This window comes from Microcebus murinus, chromosome 18 (genome assembly GCF_040939455.1).
Source record: "Microcebus murinus isolate Inina chromosome 18, M.murinus_Inina_mat1.0, whole genome shotgun sequence".
NCBI lineage: Eukaryota > Metazoa > Chordata > Mammalia > Primates > Cheirogaleidae > Microcebus > Microcebus murinus.
In genome coordinates this window covers 30,849,202-30,869,529 of record NC_134121.1, presented here as the reverse complement: position 1 = coordinate 30,869,529, position 20,328 = coordinate 30,849,202, and the positions used below count along the sequence as shown (strand labels likewise).

At 36.0% G+C, this 20,328-nt stretch overlaps 1 protein-coding gene across 4 annotated transcripts in view; it reads left to right on the top strand.

Moving 5' to 3' along the window:
- CLTC (clathrin heavy chain) overlaps nucleotides 1–20,328 on the top strand; it is a 77,669-nt gene that overhangs the window by 24,016 nt on the left and 33,325 nt on the right. For all 4 annotated transcript variants that reach the window (XM_012770394.2, XM_012770311.2, XM_012770155.2 and 1 more), the window contains exons 4-14: nucleotides 593–754; nucleotides 3,065–3,178; nucleotides 5,988–6,161; nucleotides 10,140–10,337; nucleotides 11,233–11,433; nucleotides 13,820–13,972; nucleotides 14,403–14,525; nucleotides 15,480–15,617; nucleotides 15,863–16,027; nucleotides 16,175–16,355; nucleotides 19,442–19,605. In XM_012770394.2, coding sequence (XP_012625848.1) covers nucleotides 593–754; nucleotides 3,065–3,178; nucleotides 5,988–6,161; nucleotides 10,140–10,337; nucleotides 11,233–11,433; nucleotides 13,820–13,972; nucleotides 14,403–14,525; nucleotides 15,480–15,617; nucleotides 15,863–16,027; nucleotides 16,175–16,355; nucleotides 19,442–19,605 — 1,773 coding nt within the window. The remainder of the gene's footprint in view (nucleotides 1–592; nucleotides 755–3,064; nucleotides 3,179–5,987; nucleotides 6,162–10,139; nucleotides 10,338–11,232; nucleotides 11,434–13,819; nucleotides 13,973–14,402; nucleotides 14,526–15,479; nucleotides 15,618–15,862; nucleotides 16,028–16,174; nucleotides 16,356–19,441; nucleotides 19,606–20,328) is intronic.

Genomic DNA, 20,328 nt, shown 5'->3' with positions numbered 1-20,328 from the left:
CATTTTTCTAGTTTTTGGTAAAGAAGAGATCTAGAGAATTGTTGTGCCCAGAATGCAGTTTATTTTGATATTAGGTCTTCTGTACTCAATCATTTTGAATTTTACTTACTTTGGAAGACTTTTTTTCTTTTCTTTTTTTTTTTTAAGAAATAAAGGTTCCTGGCTTAATGCCATACAATTTCAGAGTGCTCTTACCAAGTGTTTTTACCTCTTGCACATTGAGTAGAAATTGAGTTCCTATATGAATGACTTGGGGTTTATTATAGGATATATATACTTTACTGCAGAATGAACACTTGTATATCTTTTAAGATATATATGACTTGGGATTTATTATGGAGTATATATACTTTACTGCAGAATGAACATTTGTATATCTTTTAAGATATATATGAGGCCCATTTTAAACATTCTTGTTAAGCTTTAATGTTTCCAGCTAAATATTAAGTATCCAATGTACGTTAAGAGACTAAATAACAAAAATTATAAATCCTGCTAAAGACAATAAAGCATTCTAATTATTGCACTAGTTGAAGAATCTGGGAGTTGATTCATTGGGTCCCCAAACATTATTCTCTTTGATCCTTTGTAGCAAAATCGTGTGGTGGGAGCTATGCAGCTATATTCTGTAGATAGGAAAGTCTCTCAGCCCATTGAAGGACATGCAGCTAGTTTCGCACAGTTTAAGATGGAAGGAAATGCAGAAGAATCGACATTATTTTGTTTTGCAGTCCGGGGTCAAGCTGGAGGGAAGGTAAGCTTGGTAATTATTTTAGTGACAATTTGTCTCTCTTTGCTACTAATTAGTCATCTATCAAAATAGTCTTCTCCCTTCACAGTTAATTTGTTTTTAATAATCACATTTGTGGTGACTTTGTTCAAATTCTATATCCGATGATACTTGTCTAAAATGAATAATGTTCTTCCACAATTTAATTATGTTAGCTGTTGATGTTCTTTATTTTGATTGCCTTTACCAAAGTCCTTAAATAAGTATTTTTCAACTTTACTATGCATAAGAATCATTAGGGTTGCTAAAATGCACACTTGTGTGCCATGCACATAAAGAATCTGATTTAGTAAGTGGTGCCCATAATCTGCATTGTAACTACCTTAGGTGGCTTGATATAGATGGAATGTAGTCCACATTGCCCTAAGTTTGATATTCTCAACTTTGGCTGCACATTGGAATCACCTGGACAAATTGAGGTACTTTGTATGTTACAGTTCTTAGTTTTCAGACAGCAGAAACCTCTGGTTGATTAGAGCATAGAAGATTTAGTGAAAGGATACTGGATAGTTTACAACTACAAGGAAGGCTATCCAACCAATCTTAGAAAATGAGGAGGAATAAGGGAGAATGGGCAGCAACCAGGGTCCCAGCCAACAACCATGCCACAGAATTCTGAGGAATCTTCTGCTTCTATTCCACTACCAGAGTAGAATCTCTGAAGTCTGAATAACTTTGTATCCCCAGCTCTGTGTTCAGTGTCCAGTATAAGCAAAGTCACAGTCAACATCTTAGCTCTGAGAGGTTTGTAAAACAAATGTTTGGTGTTTGCTCCTAAATGGAAGGCTGACTCTACCTGCCATCAAAACTTGGAAAGAATACTTTCCCTCCTGCTCCCCAATCAGGAAAAGGGTTTAGATTTTGGGTAGGCTGGAAACCTTAAACTTTGTTAGAACATTGTCTTTTTCCTTGGTATAAGAAGTTTTAAAAAATTAAGATTGAAATTGCTTAAAATAAGATCATCTACTGTCTCTCAACAGAGAGAGAAAACAGCAAAGAGGTAAAATTCTCCCTAAAATTTCAGGGTAAGAATCTCTGAACTGAGGAGTAATCCTACCAACCTCTCAATATAATAAGGATGAAAGCACTGATATTTAGATCTGAATTGATAGAATTTAAACAAACACATATGTTGTATAAATTAGATATTATCCTTAAAATATAAGGCCAGGACATCTTTTGAACAAAAGTCTTACTGGAAGAAAGCTTCAGTATCATTTTTGGAAACTGAGTTATTTTTTGACTGTTCATAACATTTCTAAGGAAAACATATATATAATACTTTTTCAGTAATGTTGATTTTTTTTCTTGTCTGGCTGATGTACAGCATCAGATTTTTTTTTTTCCCCCCAAGAGACAGGCTCTTGCCGTGTTGCCCAGGTTGGACTTCTGGGCTCAAGGTATCCTCCTGCCCTCAGCCTCCGGAGTAGCTGGGACAAAAAGTGTGTGTCACCATGCCTGACTTAGCATCAGACATTTTAAACTAAAATGTTCTTATCTAGTTTATGGGATGTATGTGATTAGACAACAAAGCTTAGGTGTATACTTTCCCTCTGTGTAGATTTGTAGGCAGGGGAGAATTTAATAATTAGATTTCTATTTGGAAATACTAAATAATAATTGAAAGCCATGAGAAAGTACCATTTTAGGTAATGAATGTATTACCATTCTGTGCACTTTGTTTCAGATAGATTTATTGATGTATGATTATTTCAGATATTCAACTGGCTTTTAAAAACGTATTTAATATACATTCATAGGAAGCTGCATCTTAATTTAATACATAGCTACAGTATAGTTCAAAAATCTTGAAGTTGGCATTGGTACAATTGTGTGGTTCTGTCTCACTTTGTCACAAGTAGATTCAAGATACATAACTATTATCACCACCACAATTTCCCTCATGACTAAAGTCACACCCACCTATAGTCACACCCAATCCCACTCCATCCCTAGCCCCTGACAACCACTAATTTATTCTCCATCTCTATAATTTTGTTACTTCAAGAATGTTTTGTAAATGGAATCATACAGTATGTGACCTTTTGAGATTAGAGGGGTTTTTTTCACTTAGCAAAATGTCCATGAGATATTTGTTCCTTTTTATTACCAAGTATTCCATAGTATGAATGTACTAAACACAGTTCAGCATTCATCTGTTATAGGATACTGGGTTATACTTGGATTATTTCCATTTAGGGGCTACAAATAAAGTTGTTATGATTAACTGCTAAAAGATCTAGGTTTATATAAATTTTATTTTCTTTTGAACAGTTACATATCATTGAAGTTGGCACACCACCTACAGGGAATCAGCCCTTTCCAAAGAAGGCAGTGGATGTTTTCTTTCCTCCAGAAGCACAAAATGACTTTCCTGTTGCAATGCAGGTATGTCAAACAAAATAAATGGACTTTTAAAATCACTACTCTTAAAAGAAATTAATCCAGCCATTACTCACAGAAAGTATAATTTAAGGGATGCTTAAAAAATAATTAAACTAAAAAATAATTAGTAAATAACTAAAAAATAATTTAGTAGTAAAACTTTGTAAAATAACACGTGGACTTTTAGGTACTCTGATGCATACCTTGGAGATGCTGCAGGTTTGGTTCCAGACAACCACAATAAAGAAAGTCACAATAATTTTCTGGTTTTCCAGTGCATATAAAAGTTATGTTTACACTGTGCTCTATTAAGTGCACAATAGCATATGTCAGAAAAAAAGGTATGTACCTTAATTAAAAAATGCTTTATTGCTAAAAAAAATTAATGATCATCTGATCCTTTAGTGAGTTATAATCTTGCTACCGATGGAGGATCTTGCCTCAGTGTTGATGGCTGCTGACTGACTGGAATGGTGGTTCCTGAAGGTTGGGATGGTTGAAGCAATTAAAATAAAACAATGAAGTTTGCCGTATCAGTTGACCTTTTCTTTTATGAAAGATTTCTCTGCAGCATGCACTGCTATTTGATGGTGTTTTACTCACCATAGAACTTCTTTCAAAGCTGAAGTCAGTCCTCCCAAACCCTGCCACTGCTTTATGAACTAAGTTTATACAGTAATCTAAATCCTTTGTTGTCATTTTAACAATGTTCACAGCATCTTTACCAGGAGTAGATTCCATCTCAAGGAACCACTTTCTTTGCTCATCTTAAGAATCAACTGCTTTATCATGAGATTGCAGCAATTCAGTTCCATCTTCAGGCTCTGCTTCTAATTCTAGTTCTCTTGCTATTTCTACCACATATGCGATTACTTCCTTCACTGAAGTCTTGAACCCTCAATGTTATCCATAAGGGTTGGAATGTTCCAAACTCTTATTACTGCTGATATTTTTATTTCCTCCTGTGAATCATGAATGTTCTTAATGATATCTAGAATGGTGAATCCTTTACAGAAGGTTTTCAATTTACTTTGCCCAGATCCATTGGAGGAATCACTATCCATTGCAGCCATAGCCTTAGGAAGTGTATTTCTTAAATAATAAGACCTAAAAGTCAAAATTACTCCTTGATCAATAGGCTTCATAATGTATATTGTGTTAGTAAGCATGAAAACAACATTAATCTCCTTGTACATCTCCATCAGAGTTCTTGAATGTCCTTGAGCATTGTCAGTGAGCAGTACTATTTTGAGGAATCATTTTTCTGAGCAGTAGGCCTCAACAGAAGGCTTAAAATATTTAGGAAACCATGCTATAAACAGATGTGCTGTCATCCAGACTTTGTTGTACCATTTTTAGAGCACAGGCAGAGTAGATTTAGCATGATTCTTAAGGGCCTTAGGATTTTCAGAGTGAACAATGAACATCTTCAGTTTATTCACCAGCTGCATTAGCCCCTAACAAGATAGTCAGCTTGTCCTTTGAAGTCAGGCATTGACTTCTCCTCTCTAGCTATGAAAGTCCTGGATGGCATCTTCAACATAAGATTCTTTTATCTATATTGAAAATCTGTTGTTTAGCATAACCACCTTCACCAGTGATCTTAGCTAGATCTTCTAGGATCATTCTTAGAAATAGTATTATCCTCTATGTGTTAGTGTTTAAGAGGATAACTTGCTGTGGCTTCTACATCAGCACTTGCTGCTTCACCTTGTACTGTTATGTTCTGGAGATGACTTCTTTCCTTAAACTTCATGAACCAACCTCTGCCAGTTGTATGCATTTTTCCTGCAGCTTTCTCACCTCTCTCAGCCTTCATAGAACTGAAGAGAGTAGGGCCCTTGCTCTGGATTAAGGTTTATCTTAAGGGAATGTTGCAACTGGTTTGATCTTCTCTCCAGATCACTAAAACTTTCTCCGTATCAGTAATAAGGCTATTTGGGTTTCTCATCATTCGTGTGTTCACTGGAGCAGCACTTAATTCCTTGCAGAACTATTCCTTTGCAGTTACAGTTTAGTTGTTTGGCTCAAAAAGCCTAGCTCTCTGCCTGTCTCACCTTTCAGTGTGCCTTTCTCACTAAGCTTAATCATTTCTAGCTTTTGATTTAAAGTGAGAGACATGCAACTCTTCCTTTCACTTGAACACTTGGAGGCCATTGTAGGGTTATTAATTGGCCTAATTTTAATATTGTTGTGTCTCAGGGAATAGGGAGGCCTGAGGAAAGGGAGAAAGGTGGGAGAAGAGATAGTCAGTTGAACAGTCAGAACACACACAATATTTATCAATTAAATTTACTGTCTTATGTGAGTGTGATTCACAAAACAGTTACAATGGTAACATCAAAGATTACTGATCATAGATCACCATATTAACATATAATAATAATGAAAAAGTTTGAAATAGTGTGAGAATTGCTAAAATGTGACACAGACACCAAAGTGAGTGCATGCTATTAGTAAATTGCTGATAGCCTTATTCTACAAGGGTTGCCATAAACCTTCAGTTAGTAAAAGATGTGAAGTCTGCAATAAAATGAGGTATACTTGTAATATGTAAACTGGGTTATCATATGTTCTGAATTATCTTCTTTTATTTTACAGATTTCATTTAATTTTTCTGTTTATATAAGAGCTTGGGATATTCCATACTTAAATGTGTTATAAACATGAAGGAAATCTTAAATCTTAGCTTTTAATTTTTCATATAAGCCTCTTGTCCAAATTTTAGAATTTCAGCATCTCTAAAATGGAATTAGAGTGTTTTTATTTTCTGTTTGTGGATTTTACTAAAGTGTTGATTTTCTTTTTACAGATCAGTGAAAAGCATGATGTGGTATTCTTGATAACTAAGTATGGTTATATCCACCTCTATGACCTTGAGACTGGTACCTGCATCTATATGAATAGAATCAGTGGAGAGACAATCTTTGTTACTGCACCTCATGAAGCCACAGCTGGAATAATTGGAGTAAACAGAAAGGGACAAGTAAGGAAAATTTGAAACTTAAGCAATAAAATCATCCGAATCAGAAACAATCCTGTACATTAAAAGAAATTACCCCCAAAATGATAAAATAACACATTACCATTAGCCCCTTTTCAAAAAGTAATTGGTAACTTTGGATATCAGAAAATAATACATACCTAAACATACAGAATTGTATGACTACAAAGTCTCTCATTAATACTGTCTCAGGGAAAAACACTGTTTGGCATATAACCAGCTAGGATTATGTATATGCATCTTTATTGTCAAAACTAGGACTCTCCATGGAAAGAAGCCATTTAGGGTCACATTTGACAAACTATACTTTTTTAGGGGTTTTCTTTCTTTTATCTCCAATACAGATTTTCAACTACAGGGAAAAGAATTTAACCTACATCCCTTTTCCTAACTCCTAAGTATTACTCAATGTTTCATGTTAGAAGGTAGTATGTTACAGTACCTATTGTGGGTTGCCTGGAACATTATCCAATCAGATAGGGAAAACAACAGCTCTTCTGAATATATCCCACTTTTTTTTTTGAGGCAGGGTCTTGCTCTGACACCCAGGCTAGTGTGCAAGTGGTGGGATCATAGCTCACTATAACCTGGGACTCCTTGGCCTCAAATGATCCTCTTGCTTTAGCCTCCCAAGTAGCTGGGACTACAGGCACATGCCACCATACCAGGCTAATTTTTATTTTTTTGTAGAGATGGGGTCTCACTGTATTGCTTAGGCTCGTCTCAAACTCCTGGCTTCAAGCGACCTCTCCTGCCTTAGCCTCTCAAAGTGCTGGGATTACAGGCATCAGCCACTGTGCCCAGCCAGGAAATATCTTAATTTTTTGAAAAATGGCTAAAATTTTAAAAGCTTCATACTGTTATTGGTCTTGCCTTTTATTAGTTTTCCTCCACATTAGTATTTTTCCCAGATATTAAGCAAAGGAAGTAAATTTTTTTCTGCTTTATTCAGTTTTCTCCTTTATTCAATTTTTAAAAAATGTTACATACATGAAGAGACAGTTCTAGGGAAAGATTCTCTTCCCCCACCTCACCTCCAGACCTGGTTTGGTGCTTTTGCTTTATGCCCATATAACTTATGTAGTCCTCCTCATAACACTTATACTGATTAATTGCTGTCATAGTCACCGTTCTTTGGTTGATTGTATAGCACCAGTTAGTGTCTGGCACAAAAGCAGTTTTAAAAATATAGTAGCTTTCAGTTATTCAGTTGCATGTGTCTCTCTCAGAAAAATCAAGACTGAATTGGCTTTTTTGTGAACTAGGTTAGTGATAATTTAATAGTTATGAAGTTGTAAAGCCAGGGACTTTTTTATTTCTGTTGTTGTGCTAATATTTTAAGATATGCCGAAATGAAAGTGTCTTGAATGGTTTCGTGATACATTTTTGGTGTTCATAACTGATTCAAGGAACTTACGGTTACTTTGCATCCCTCCACCCCATATTTTATGTGCCAGCTACTTTGAGTAAAGAGAGGAATGTTTATAGTACCCTTAGGCTGCAGGGCGTTCTTCTCCTCTTTTACTTAAATCCAACTACTAGCAGGGCATATGTCTAGAATTGGATGCATGTATCAAAAGCAATCAAGATGCCATTATAGCCACTATCTGGCTTAAATTCTGAACTTAATAAAACTCATTACTTACAAAGATACTGGAACCTTTTCTGTTCCTTATAGATCTTATCAAGCCCTAGTATCTAGAAATCTGCTAGAATAGTTTTCTTTTTTTTGGGACAGAGTCTCACTCTGTTGCCCAGGCTAGAGTGAGTGCTGTGGCGTCAGCCTAGCTCACAGCAACCTCAAACTCCTGGGCTCAAGCAATCCTCTGCCTCAGCCTTCCGAGTAGCTGGGCCTACAGGCATGTGCCACCATGCCTGGCTAATTTTTTCTATATATATTAGTTGGCCAATTAATTTCTTTCTATTTATATAGTAGAGACGGGGGTCTCGCTCTTGCTCAGGCTGGTTTGGAACTCCTGACCTTGAGCGATCCACCCGCCTCAGCCTCCCAGAGTGCTAGGATTCCTCGCCCGGCCAGAATAGTTTTTAAATATGATAAAAATGAAACTGCATTTGGTGTTTAGGGAAGACTAAGGCAGTGATCAATAGGAAGCTTCAGAAACTGTAGCTGGAACTGGATTTGTTCATCTTTCTTATTCTTCATAGCTGGTAAGAGTTAAGGATAGTGTTCAGGAATGCAAATGACTAAAGAAAGTAATTCTTTTAAATGGTATGTTTTAATATGGAGTAAGATGGCACATTGCAGTACAGGATACTCTGAGCTTTAGAGATGGGGTCTGACCTACAGAAATGAAATCTTGGAGGTTAAAGTTTCTCCATTTTCCTGAAAGAGAATAGTAGAACAGGCAGGGAAGACTGTTAACTATCTGGTTCATTGAATTCTCAAATATTTTTCAATTCTTACTGATCTTGGGGCAGAATTTTCCCATTCAACAAATATGTGCTTTGTGCTACATACTGCCTGTTGCTATCAATATAGTTCAAGACAAGCCCAATTCTGCATGTGGAATAGTGACTGAGAAACAGACAAGCAATTATAATAGTTTGAGAAGCGCTGTTAGAGATAATGTAAGTAAGTAGTGTGTAACCAGCTTTGCAATGAGAGGAATGCATGAGTAAGGAGGGACTCCATTTCTCTAGGGCAATTAACAGTAGATACTTGGGGCAAGCAGGGCAGCATTCTGTGGCAGTGAGTTTTAAGGAGAATTGAGAGTAGGTAACTTTTCCTAACAAGCAATTAGGAGTCACTCTTTACTGATGCTGTATTTATTAAGCACCTACCGTGTACTTTATATTATGTTAGATGCTTGAGGATTCAGTGGGTCCCCTTCCTCATTGAGTATACAATCTGGCCTCTAGGGATGAAAATGTAGTTTAAGAAAATTACTGAAAAAAATCTTGTTAAAAATTAATCCTAAAATTAGGCCGGGCGTGGTGGCTCACGCCTGTAATCCTAGCACTTTGGGAGGCTGAGGCGGGCGGATTGCTCAAGGTCAGGAGTTCGAAACCAGCCTGAGCGAGACCCCGTCTCTACCAAAAATAGAAATAAATTAATTGACCAACTAAAAATATATATACAAAAAATTAGCCGGGCATGGTGGCGCATGCCTGTAGTCCCAGCTACTCGGGAGGCTGAGGCAGTAGGATCGCTGAGCCCCGGAGATTGAGGTTGCTGTGAGCCAGGCTGACGCCACGGCACTCACTCTAGCCTGGGCAACAAAGTGAGACTCTGTCTCAAAAAAAAAAAAAAAAAAAAAAAAAAAAAATTAATCCTAAAATTAAAAGGAGTATACCTTAAGCTTTCTCCAGGTAAGCCCTAGATTTTGTTCAGATTTCATAGCTTCTTCAGTGTGGTTTTCTGTAGGTGGTCAAGATTGCATTCCCCAAGAATTCTTAAACTATATAGAGATTGTCTTCCAGTGCTCAATTAAATGGGAGGCTTAACTCTTTTTTGTTGTTGTTGTTTTTTGAGACAGAATCTGACTCTGTCTCCCAGGCTAGAGTGCTGTGATGTCAACCTAGCTCACAGCAACCTCAAACTCTTGGGCTCAAACAATCCTGCCTCAGCCTCCCAAGTAGCTGGGACTATAGGCATGGGCCACCATGCCCTGCTGATTTTTTTCTATATATTTTTAGTTGGCCAATTAATTTCTTTCTATTTTTAGTAAGAGACAGTGTCTCGCTATTTCTCAGGCTGGTCTTGACCTCCTGACCTTGAGCAATCCTCCTGCCTCGGCCTCCCAGGGTGCAGGGATTACAGGCCTGAGCCACCACATGTGGCCTCTTTCTTTTATTCTTTTATGGCAGCAAGAAAGCAGCTGTCATGATTCCATAATATAATTACCTTTGTAACTCAGTGGTAACCTGCTCTAAACAGATTTGATATCATTTATAGTCAAATGAATACATTGTAGACATCCTTGAATGTTTAAATTGCAGGTTCTCTCAGTGTGTGTGGAAGAAGAAAACATAATTCCTTATATCACCAATGTCCTACAAAACCCTGATTTGGCACTGAGAATGGCTGTACGAAACAACTTAGCTGGCGCCGAAGAACTTTTTGCCCGGAAGTTTAATGCTCTTTTTGCCCAGGGAAATTACTCAGAGGCAGCAAAGGTGGCTGCTAATGCACCAAAGGTAAAGAATTATGAAAATGAAGTTGTCATGATTGGATTAATGTTAACATTCTCTGTTTATACTACTTCTGGAAGGGATACAAGCTTTCCATAGGAAAACTGGGCTTAGGTTACCTTTTCCTTTATTATTACATAACAATTGCTCATCTTTTTAAAATTATTTTTTATTTAAATTTTTTTTTTTTTTTTTTTTTAGAGATAAGGTCTTGCTCTGTCACCTAGGCTGGAATGGACAGTTACTTGTCAGTCCTTCTAGATTTGGTTAATTTTCTGTGTTCTAGATTTGGTTAGCTATTTAAAACTCAGAATGTTAGAAGGATATGTAGATGTAGCAAGCTATGATTACATAGAATACTAAAATAATGTTTAGTATTATTACTAAACTAAACATTACTAAAATAATGTTTAGTTACTTAGGTGTAATACTGACCTCATTAATGATAGCTAGTGATTTTATTTCCAAAAGTTGGAAATAAACAAATTCTGTCTAGTGTATGGAAAGTAGAGCATCAGAAATGAGGCTGAATTTATTCCAATTACTTTTGATGTTGGTTTGTGTTGAACTGAATGAATACTTTTCGTTCCTGACCAGTATTGATCATGAAATTTAATGTGAACTTGGGATAATAAGTGGCTATAATTGCTTTATGGTTATATTTATTCTTACACATTGACATTGTAATTAAGTTGAATATTTTGATTGTGAATAATCTGATAACATTAAACTAGAAGTATGACAGGCCATGATTGACTCTTTAATACAAATGGTAAAGATTTGAAATTTGGTGTTAATAGATGGACTCTTGCCTTTGAGATTGAACTAACGGACCTATAGGATTATTAGTGTGATGTTTGGATCACCATTGAATAGTCTTTAACATTTTTATTTCTTAAAGGGAATTCTTCGTACTCCGGACACTATCCGTCGGTTCCAGAGTGTCCCAGCCCAGCCAGGTCAAACTTCTCCACTACTTCAGTACTTTGGAATCCTTTTGGACCAGGGTCAGCTGAACAAATATGAATCCTTAGAGCTGTGTAGGCCTGTACTTCAGCAGGGGCGGAAACAGCTTTTGGAGAAATGGTTAAAAGAAGATAAGGTATATTCATTTGTGCTGACGTGATCTTGCTTTGATTGAGTTAAATACCATGTTAGCAAGTTAGATTGTTTAGAGTGCATCCTAATGTCTCCCTCCTTATTTATTGCTTATAGAAACAGAAAAAAAAAAGCATACATTGCATGTGATGCATATGCTTATTTCCTTTTGAAGATATTTTTATGGATTTCGGAGTTGGATGTTTCTTTAGGTTTTTTAAATGGAAACCTGGATTTTTGCTTGATGTTTAAAACTGGAAACAAATTGCTATCCTTTGCTTTAGGAAAATCTTAGTGTGAGATGCTTACCTCAGTATATATAATCATGTTTGTCAGTGTATATGATGCTCATTTGGACATAGGAATATACTCTTACCTACTGCATTCCACACTTGAGATGCACAGTAGTTCTAGCCCTACAGGTATCATCTTTCTTTTAGAACTACCAAGATGTCATCAAAATTGTAGTATTTGCTGCTGGTAATCTTATTTAGGTGTGCAGGGAAAACATTATGTAAGATGTTGGATTGTAGATAGATATGTTAAGACAGCGGGATGTCTAATTAGTGAAGTATACTGTTTTCTAAAGTGATTTCACAGAATTTTAATTAGTGTTACATGGGAAAATATTTAACTTGGCTTTTTGAAATGTATTTGAATATGAACCTTTTCTTAATGTTAACTGGCTTTCTTTGCTGTAAGACTTCTCTATGTCTTTTATATTTACTCATTCACTAATTTCTCTTTACACAGAGCACATAATTGGTACTGTGTTTTCTAGATCACATTATTTCTTATATGGAATAGTGACTGAGAAACAGATAAACAATAGACATTGTTTATTTGTAAGGCAGCAAACAACTCTAAGCAGTCCATTAATGTTACTTTCTTCATACCACAATAAAAAAGCCTTTCTCTGCAAAATTGTAGTATTGAATTTCCATGTCTTATGCCATTGTCAAGAACTGAGGTAGTACTATTTAAAGCACTCTGAATAATGAATAACTTTTAATATCATTATACTTTTCAGCAATAATATGTGTTGATACTATTTTTACTTTACTAATTCTAAGTCCTTGTTTCTTGACCCAGCTTCTTGGCAGTCTTACAGGATATTGGAGGATAGTACTTTAGCTACGCTACCGAGTATTTTTGGACTGTCTTAATTGTTTAAGATAAGGGAGGATGGGAATAGCCATGGTAATTGAGTTGACCTATATACCAAGGTGTGAAAGCTTTTTTATGAATAGTCATTTAGGATCCACTTGTGGTTAAAGAGACACTGGTCAACTCTTCATAATTTAGCATGTTCAGTTAAAATGTATAGACACTGATAGAACTTTTTACTTTCTTTTAATTTTTTAATTTTTATTTGATTTTTTTTTTTAGAGACAGAGTCTCACTCTGTCACCCAGGCTGGAGTGATCATAGCTCACTGTAGCTTTGAATTCCTGGGTGCAAGTGATCCTCCTACTTTAGCCTTCTCAGGAGCTAGGACTATAGGCATGTGCCACTACCACACCTGACTAAATTTTTTTTTGGAGATGGGGTCTCACTATGTTGCCCAGGCTGATCTTGAGTTCCTGGCCTTGAGCTATCCTCCCACCTAAGCCTCCCAAAACAAAGCACTGAGATTATAGGTGTGAGCCATCACACCGAGCCACTTTTTACTTTTCAGCCCTGAATTTCAGTTACAAGAGCTGAAGTAACCATTAAAAGTAGAAAATCAACTCTAATATATGAAACAGGACTCTTAGAAAGCTGATTTCCAGATTGGGCATCTGACTGAGTAAGGCAGGTTGAATAATACAGAGAAGGGCATTTGCTTATATACTTGCCTAAAAATTCTAAAATTTTTGTCTGTTTGACCTTGTGAGATTAGAGTGTCCTGCCTTACTACTTTGAATCCAAAAGTCAAGAAGACAGTGGAAGTTAAATCCTTCAGACATATGGGTTACACCCCAATTTTAATAATGGTCCTTATGATAAGCCTTATCTGGCTCCTTCAATATCAAATTTCATTTGATAATGTTATATAAAAAATTATATTGTTTTTAAAAATTGGATCTGATATCTGAATATTCTTAGAAGTACAAGATTCTGCTTTAAATAAAGTACTTACTTTCCTAACAAGGTTGTTGGTAATAGCTTATAAGGAGTCTTGGTGGGCTTTTTATCTTTAAGTAGCATGTATGGAGAATTCTACTGAGATATTGTTGTGAATACAAGATAGAGTCTTTACCAACCACAACTCCTGGATAATATATTCTGGGAAATTGAGTAACTAAGTACCTCTCATACTAGTTATTATTTATAGTGGAAGTAGTATCAAATGCTCATTTATAAAACAGCCCATGGATTACTAAACAATCTCTTTTTCCTTTGGACAGCTGGAATGTTCCGAAGAACTGGGTGACCTTGTGAAATCTGTGGACCCTACATTGGCACTTAGTGTGTACCTAAGGGCTAATGTCCCCAATAAAGTCATTCAGTGCTTTGCAGAAACAGGTCAAGTCCAGAAGATTGTTTTATATGCTAAAAAAGTGAGTTCAGTGAAGCAAATTCTCAGCATAAATTTATTAAAACATTAAGAGAGAAATTCGCCTATACTCTAAGAGAGAAATTAGCCTATACTCTTGTTACTTTAATAGTGAATTAAATTTTGATTTACTTGGAAAAGTATAAAAATTTTCTTGGCTTTTATATATTGAATTCACACTATTAAAAAATGGAGATAATTACTCTAAATTGTGTAGCAGTATTTAAGACAGCAGGGGCATATTTCGCATGTTAGAACAAACTTTCTGAAATGCTTGTTAATTAAAAATAAGCTAATTATAAAAATATACAGCTATTGTTCAAATATGTTATCACCAAGGGCTAATATATATGCAGTATTTCACTATGGAAAAAGTCTTCAAATACTATAAAAAATGAAACTTTGCAACAGGGTTTAAGTCTGTCCATTTGTAGGTTGGATATACTCCAGACTGGATATTTCTGCTGAGAAATGTAATGCGAATCAGTCCAGATCAGGGACAGCAGTTTGCCCAAATGTTGGTTCAGGATGAAGAGCCTCTTGCTGATATCACACAGGTAATGGCATTAAAATGAATTCTGTAGAAGTTGATTGAAGAGTGGGGGATCTGACTTTAAACAACTATGAAAGAGACTGGGTTAAGCTTACAGTTTGTAGAAATTATCTGTCTACTTGGATAAACCTCAAGTGTCCTGCAAAAAAAGCAAGTTGCAGAATGGACAGTATAATACCATCTGCATACAGCTTTAAAACATGCAAACATATTTTATTTAGAGGTATATGTGTATAAAATAGGAAAAATACATGGGAATAAAAAAATGGAATAGTGGCTGCCGCTGGGTGAGGGGAGAGGAAAGACGTGCTAATTGGAAGTGTGAGTCAAAGTTCTTTGTATTGTTTTTGCTTTTGTATGTTTTAAAAGCTCATAAAAATTTAAATCTACCAACTTGATTGTATTCTATTATATAGTAATATATTAAAATATTCTGTAGTTTTTACCTGCACTAAAACTTACTGTCTCTCCAGAGGACAAAAATTTGTTCTTAAAGTGTCAAATCATGTTGTCCAAATAATAATCTTTAAATCTGATATTTGGGTGTGTTTTTTTGTTGTTGTTTTTTTTGAGACAGTCTTGCTTTGTTGCCCAGGCTAGAGTGAGTGCCATGGCATCAGCCTAGCTCACAGCAACCTCCAACTCCTGGGCTCAAGCAACCCTCCTGCCTCAGCCTCCTGAATAGCTGGGCCTACAGGCATGCACTCTACCATGCCCGGCTGATTTTTTCTATATATATATTGGCCAATTAATTTCTTTCTATTTTCAGTAGAGACGGGGTCTCATTCTTGCTCAGGCTGGTTTTGAACTCCTGACCTCGAACAATCCGCCCGCCTTGGCCTCCCATGATATTTGGTTTTTGAAGTTTTTATATGTAAAGAAAGAGATTGTGCTCAATTTCGTCTGTGTTGTCAACAGTATCTTAAAACAATTTCTTTTAAATCTTTCTTTGTAACAGATTGTGGACGTCTTTATGGAATACAATCTAATTCAGCAATGTACTGCATTCTTGCTTGATGCTCTGAAGAATAATCGCCCATCTGAAGGTCCTTTACAGACGCGGTTGCTTGAGATGAACCTCATGCATGCGCCTCAGGTATGTGTTTTTGTGCTTTTTAGGCATGTTTCCAACATTGCTTTAGTAATTATTCAGAGCTTCTCAGATCGTTATTCATAGCTACTGAGATGCCTGTTCCTCATTTAAGAAAATTTAGTTTAACGTGCCTTTGTACTTTATTTCCTTTACCAATGCATTGTTGAATCTTAATAGGTAATCTGGATGTTGAATTACTGATATAAATGAGATGGTAAAATAAACTCATCTTGTTTGTGGTTTTATAGGTTGCAGATGCTATTCTAGGGAATCAGATGTTCACGCATTATGACCGGGCTCATATTGCTCAATTGTGTGAAAAGGCTGGCCTACTGCAGCGTGCATTAGAACACTTCACTGATTTATATGATATAAAGCGTGCAGTTGTTCACACCCATCTTCTTAACCCTGAGGTATTTCAGTTTCTTATATAACAGATGGTGTTAGTTGTGATTAATTGGTATAATGAAAATGTGTTTGCGGTACTGTATGTTAGTAATTTCATACCACTCTGAGGTTCGACATTATTTCATCATTTATTTATTTATTTTATCTTGTAGTGGTTAGTGAATTACTTTGGGTCCTTATCAGTAGAAGACTCCCTAGAATGTCTCAGAGCCATGCTGTCTGCCAATATTCGTCAGAACCTGCAGATCTGTGTTCAGGTGGCTTCTAAGTATCACGAGCAGCTGTCAACTCAGTCTCTGATTGAACTCTTTGAATCTTTCAAGAGTTTTGAAGGTAATTAGGAGTTTGAATTTTAAAAATTACTTAAAATAGACATGAAGAGGTATTCTTATGATTAGACTATTAGAAATTCTGTCTTTCTAAAACCTTAATTTTATGGGACATTTTAATATTTTAAGTTTTATTCAGTAAATGTTGTCAAGGCCCTTTTATGTGGGATCCTATGGAAATGCAACGAATAAGACTATTTGCTTGGATATTTTATAGGTGAATTGAAGGTAGAATCTTAAAGTAAAAATAGGTAGTGGCTTTGTCATAATTGTATAAGATGAAAATACAGGTTGAGAGTCCCTAATCTGATTTTTTTTTTTTTTTTTTTTTTTGAGACAGAGTCTCGCTTTGTTGCCCAGGCTAGAGTGAGTGCCGTGGCGTCAGCCTAGCTCACAGCAAACTCAAACTCCTGGGCTCAAGCAATCCTCCTGCCTCAGCCTCCCGGGTAGCTGGGACTACAGGCATGCGCCACCATGCCCGGCTAATTTTTTCTATATATATATTAGTTGGCCAATTAAATTTCTTTCTATTTATAGTAGAGACGGGGTCTCGCTCTTGCTCAGGCTGGTTTTGAACTCCTGACCTCGAGCAATCCGCCCGCCTCGGCCTCCCAGAGAGCTAGGATTACAGGCGTGAGCCACCACGCCCGGCCCCTAATCTGATTTTGAAATGTGTCAGAATCCCAAACCTTTTGAGTACTGACATGAACCTCAAAAGAAATGATTGTGGAGTATTTCAGAATTTGGATTTTCAGACTAGGGATACTGAACTGGTAAGTATAATTAATGCAGATACCCCCTCCCCCCCAAAAAAAAATCCAAAAAATGAAATAGTTCCGGTCCTAAGCACTTTGGATAAGGGATACTCAACCTGTACTAATGATCAGATAGGGTATTTCATGCTTATATGTCTGACTCTTGAAATGGCAAATGATTCTAGCCAAGAACATTTTGTAACTTCTTGGTACTAGAGACATTTGAGGCTGGATAATTACAGTAGGAACGGTTGTCCTGTGCATGTAGGATATTTAGCATAATTCATGGCTTCTACCCACTAGATGCTAGTAGTATCAGCTCTGCCAGTTGTAATAACCAAAAAATGTCTCCAGACAGTGCCAAATGTCACCTGGAAGGAAAGTAATCTCTAGTTGAGAACGACTGCTGTACAGAGTACTATTGTAATCACTGCTGGGTGTCTCTCATGTTCATTAGCTAAATTCTGGTCCCCAGTTACCTTTTCTCCCCACTTTTTGGCAGTAATGCTCTAGACAGAAGGGTTAAGGGATTCTACTATTTTCTTAAATTTCTGTTTCAAAATGTTAACCATGCATTGAACTTATACTGTTTAGTACAGTAGTAGCCACTAGCATATATGTAGCTATTTACATCGTCATTAAAAGTAAATAAAATTTAATATTTACTACTTTAGTCACACTAGCCACATTTCAGGTGCTCAGTAGCCACATGTGGTTAGTGGCTATCATATCTACATATCACAATGTAGATAAAGAACGTTTTCATTTTGGAGAAATTTCTTTTGGATAACACTGCATTTAATTCTTTCCAGATTACTTTTGTATGTTTCCTATTAACTGTATATTGAAAAACAACTGATATTGGGGACTTCATTTAAAATTTCTATTACATCATTAAATATGAAATGTCTGATTTTGAATCAAAAGCTTAGTTTATTATATCTCAAACAAGAAGCAGTACAATTAATCAAAGTATGCATCTAAACTATCAACATAGTTTTGCCATCTTAGGGGTAGTTTGTTTATGCCAGCAGCAAAGAAGCCTGGGAGTGAGTTGGCAATGAAATCACAAAAGGCATTTTCCACAGCTTGTTGAAAATTGAGTATTTTTCCTTGAAAGAAGTGGTCCAAAGCCTGGAAGAAGTGGTAGTCGGTTGGTGCAAGCTCTGGTGAATACAGTGGATGACAGAGTTTCCAAGTCCAGTTTTTATAGTTTGAGCAGCATTGTTTTTTGCTGCATGTATTCTTATAGGAGGATTAGCCTGTCTCGATTGACCAATCTTGGCTGCTTAATCGCAAGCATCCTCATCATGTGATCCAATTGGTTGTAATATACATCCATTGTAATCGATTGACCAGGTTTCACGAAGCTGTAGTGGATAATAGCAGCATTGGAACACCAAACAGACATGATTAGCCTTTTTTGATGAATGTTTGGTTTTGGACTGTGTTCACCTTTATGTTGTGAGAGCAAAGAAAGGTGAGCTTTGTGATGATTTCTCTTCTGACGCTTGTTTAATTCATGTGGTACCCATCTGTCCAGCTTCTTTACCTTGCCAGTTTTTTCAAATGGTCCAGTATTGTCAGAATAGTAACATAAAACCTTGCTGCTTATTCATGCATAGGTTGAGATGGATTTACTTGCACTACAGCTTTCAGCTCATCATTATCCACCTTGTTCTTAGGTCACCCACGTGGCTTTTTCAAAATTAAAATCACTAGAATGGAGATTCTCAAAGTTTCAGTATACTGTGTGTTCATTAGCCACATGCTTCCCAAACCACTTCAGTGATATTTCAAGCTATCTGCACCGAATTGGTTCCATGATGGAACTCATTAAAAAATAACACAAATTTTTGACTTACCCATGGTTTTAAATTGCTCTAAAAAAATATGAAAGATAATTGCAAGCCAAAATGTGTGTTTGAAAGATTGAGGATGTACCTTCACAATAGGAAAAAAAAAATGCCAAAGTGAAATGTCAGAGATACCAATTGTCAAACTTAGTAGTTAAGGAAATCAGACATTTCATACTTAATGACCTAATACTATGGAATATGGTATGATAATTAGCTTTGATATTGAGGAGCTGCTCCTAACTATTTTTAAACCACTAGAAAACTTTGGGTTGTATGTTCTTAGGGGATTAAAGTGCAAATCCATTTTATTGAACTGGTTACTGAAGTAATTAGTATTCTTATTGAGCTTTTTAAGCAGCCAATTTATATTTGAGAGTATTCAATATAAAAATGTTTTTTAATTGCTTAAATGTTTTTCAGTTCTGTCATTCTCAAAAGTAGACCTATACTTAATTTCAATTACTTGTTTCTTTTAGGTCTCTTTTATTTTCTGGGATCCATTGTTAACTTTAGTCAGGACCCAGATGTGCACTTTAAATATATTCAAGCAGCTTGCAAGACTGGGCAGATCAAAGAAGTAGAAAGAATCTGCAGAGAAAGTAACTGTTATGATCCTGAGCGAGTCAAGAATTTTCTCAAGGTAAGTGGTTTTGGGTAATGTGTTTTCTAGTTGGGTTGAAGATGAGCAGTTCTAAGTGTGAAATTCTTGACATTCTCAAATTGTATGCTGTATATTTCTTCTGAAGTCTGTGGTTTCCTTTGAAATAGGGAAGGAAAATGGTAAGTAATACTTGAGAATGACCATCTGTTTAAAAGAAGAAAAAAGCACTATTTCAAAGGAATTTCATTTCCTTCATTCTAATTTGGAAAGAAGTTTGAAAAATGGTGGTATACTCTCAATGTCATTTTAGACTATCATTTAGGGTTCTTTTCAGTATTAAGATCAGCTTGCCTTCCATATCATTTTGAGGAACCTTTATTATAGGCAAAGGGGTCTGTTGTCTGTAGAATATAGGCTTATCTCTATCATCACATTTGCCTGAATCCAGAAACTAAAATATTAATCATGTATAATTCATAAATTAAAGCTTTTTGACTCATGAATTCAGTTATAGAGATGTAAGGAGTTGTGTTGTGTTGGAGTGAAGAGTAAGGGTTGAAAGATTCTGAACTGTTGAGAAAAGAGCTAAGGGCAGTTAATTTTGTTTAATGTTTAACTTAGCTTTGGCTTTATTCTCATACCTATCAGTTACTTTGTGAGGGAAATAAAGCTTTAAAGTTGTCTTCTATAAAAGACCAGGAAAACTGTAATTCAGAGTGTGTATATGAAATGATTCCAGAGACTTTATAGAAAGTTCTAAAG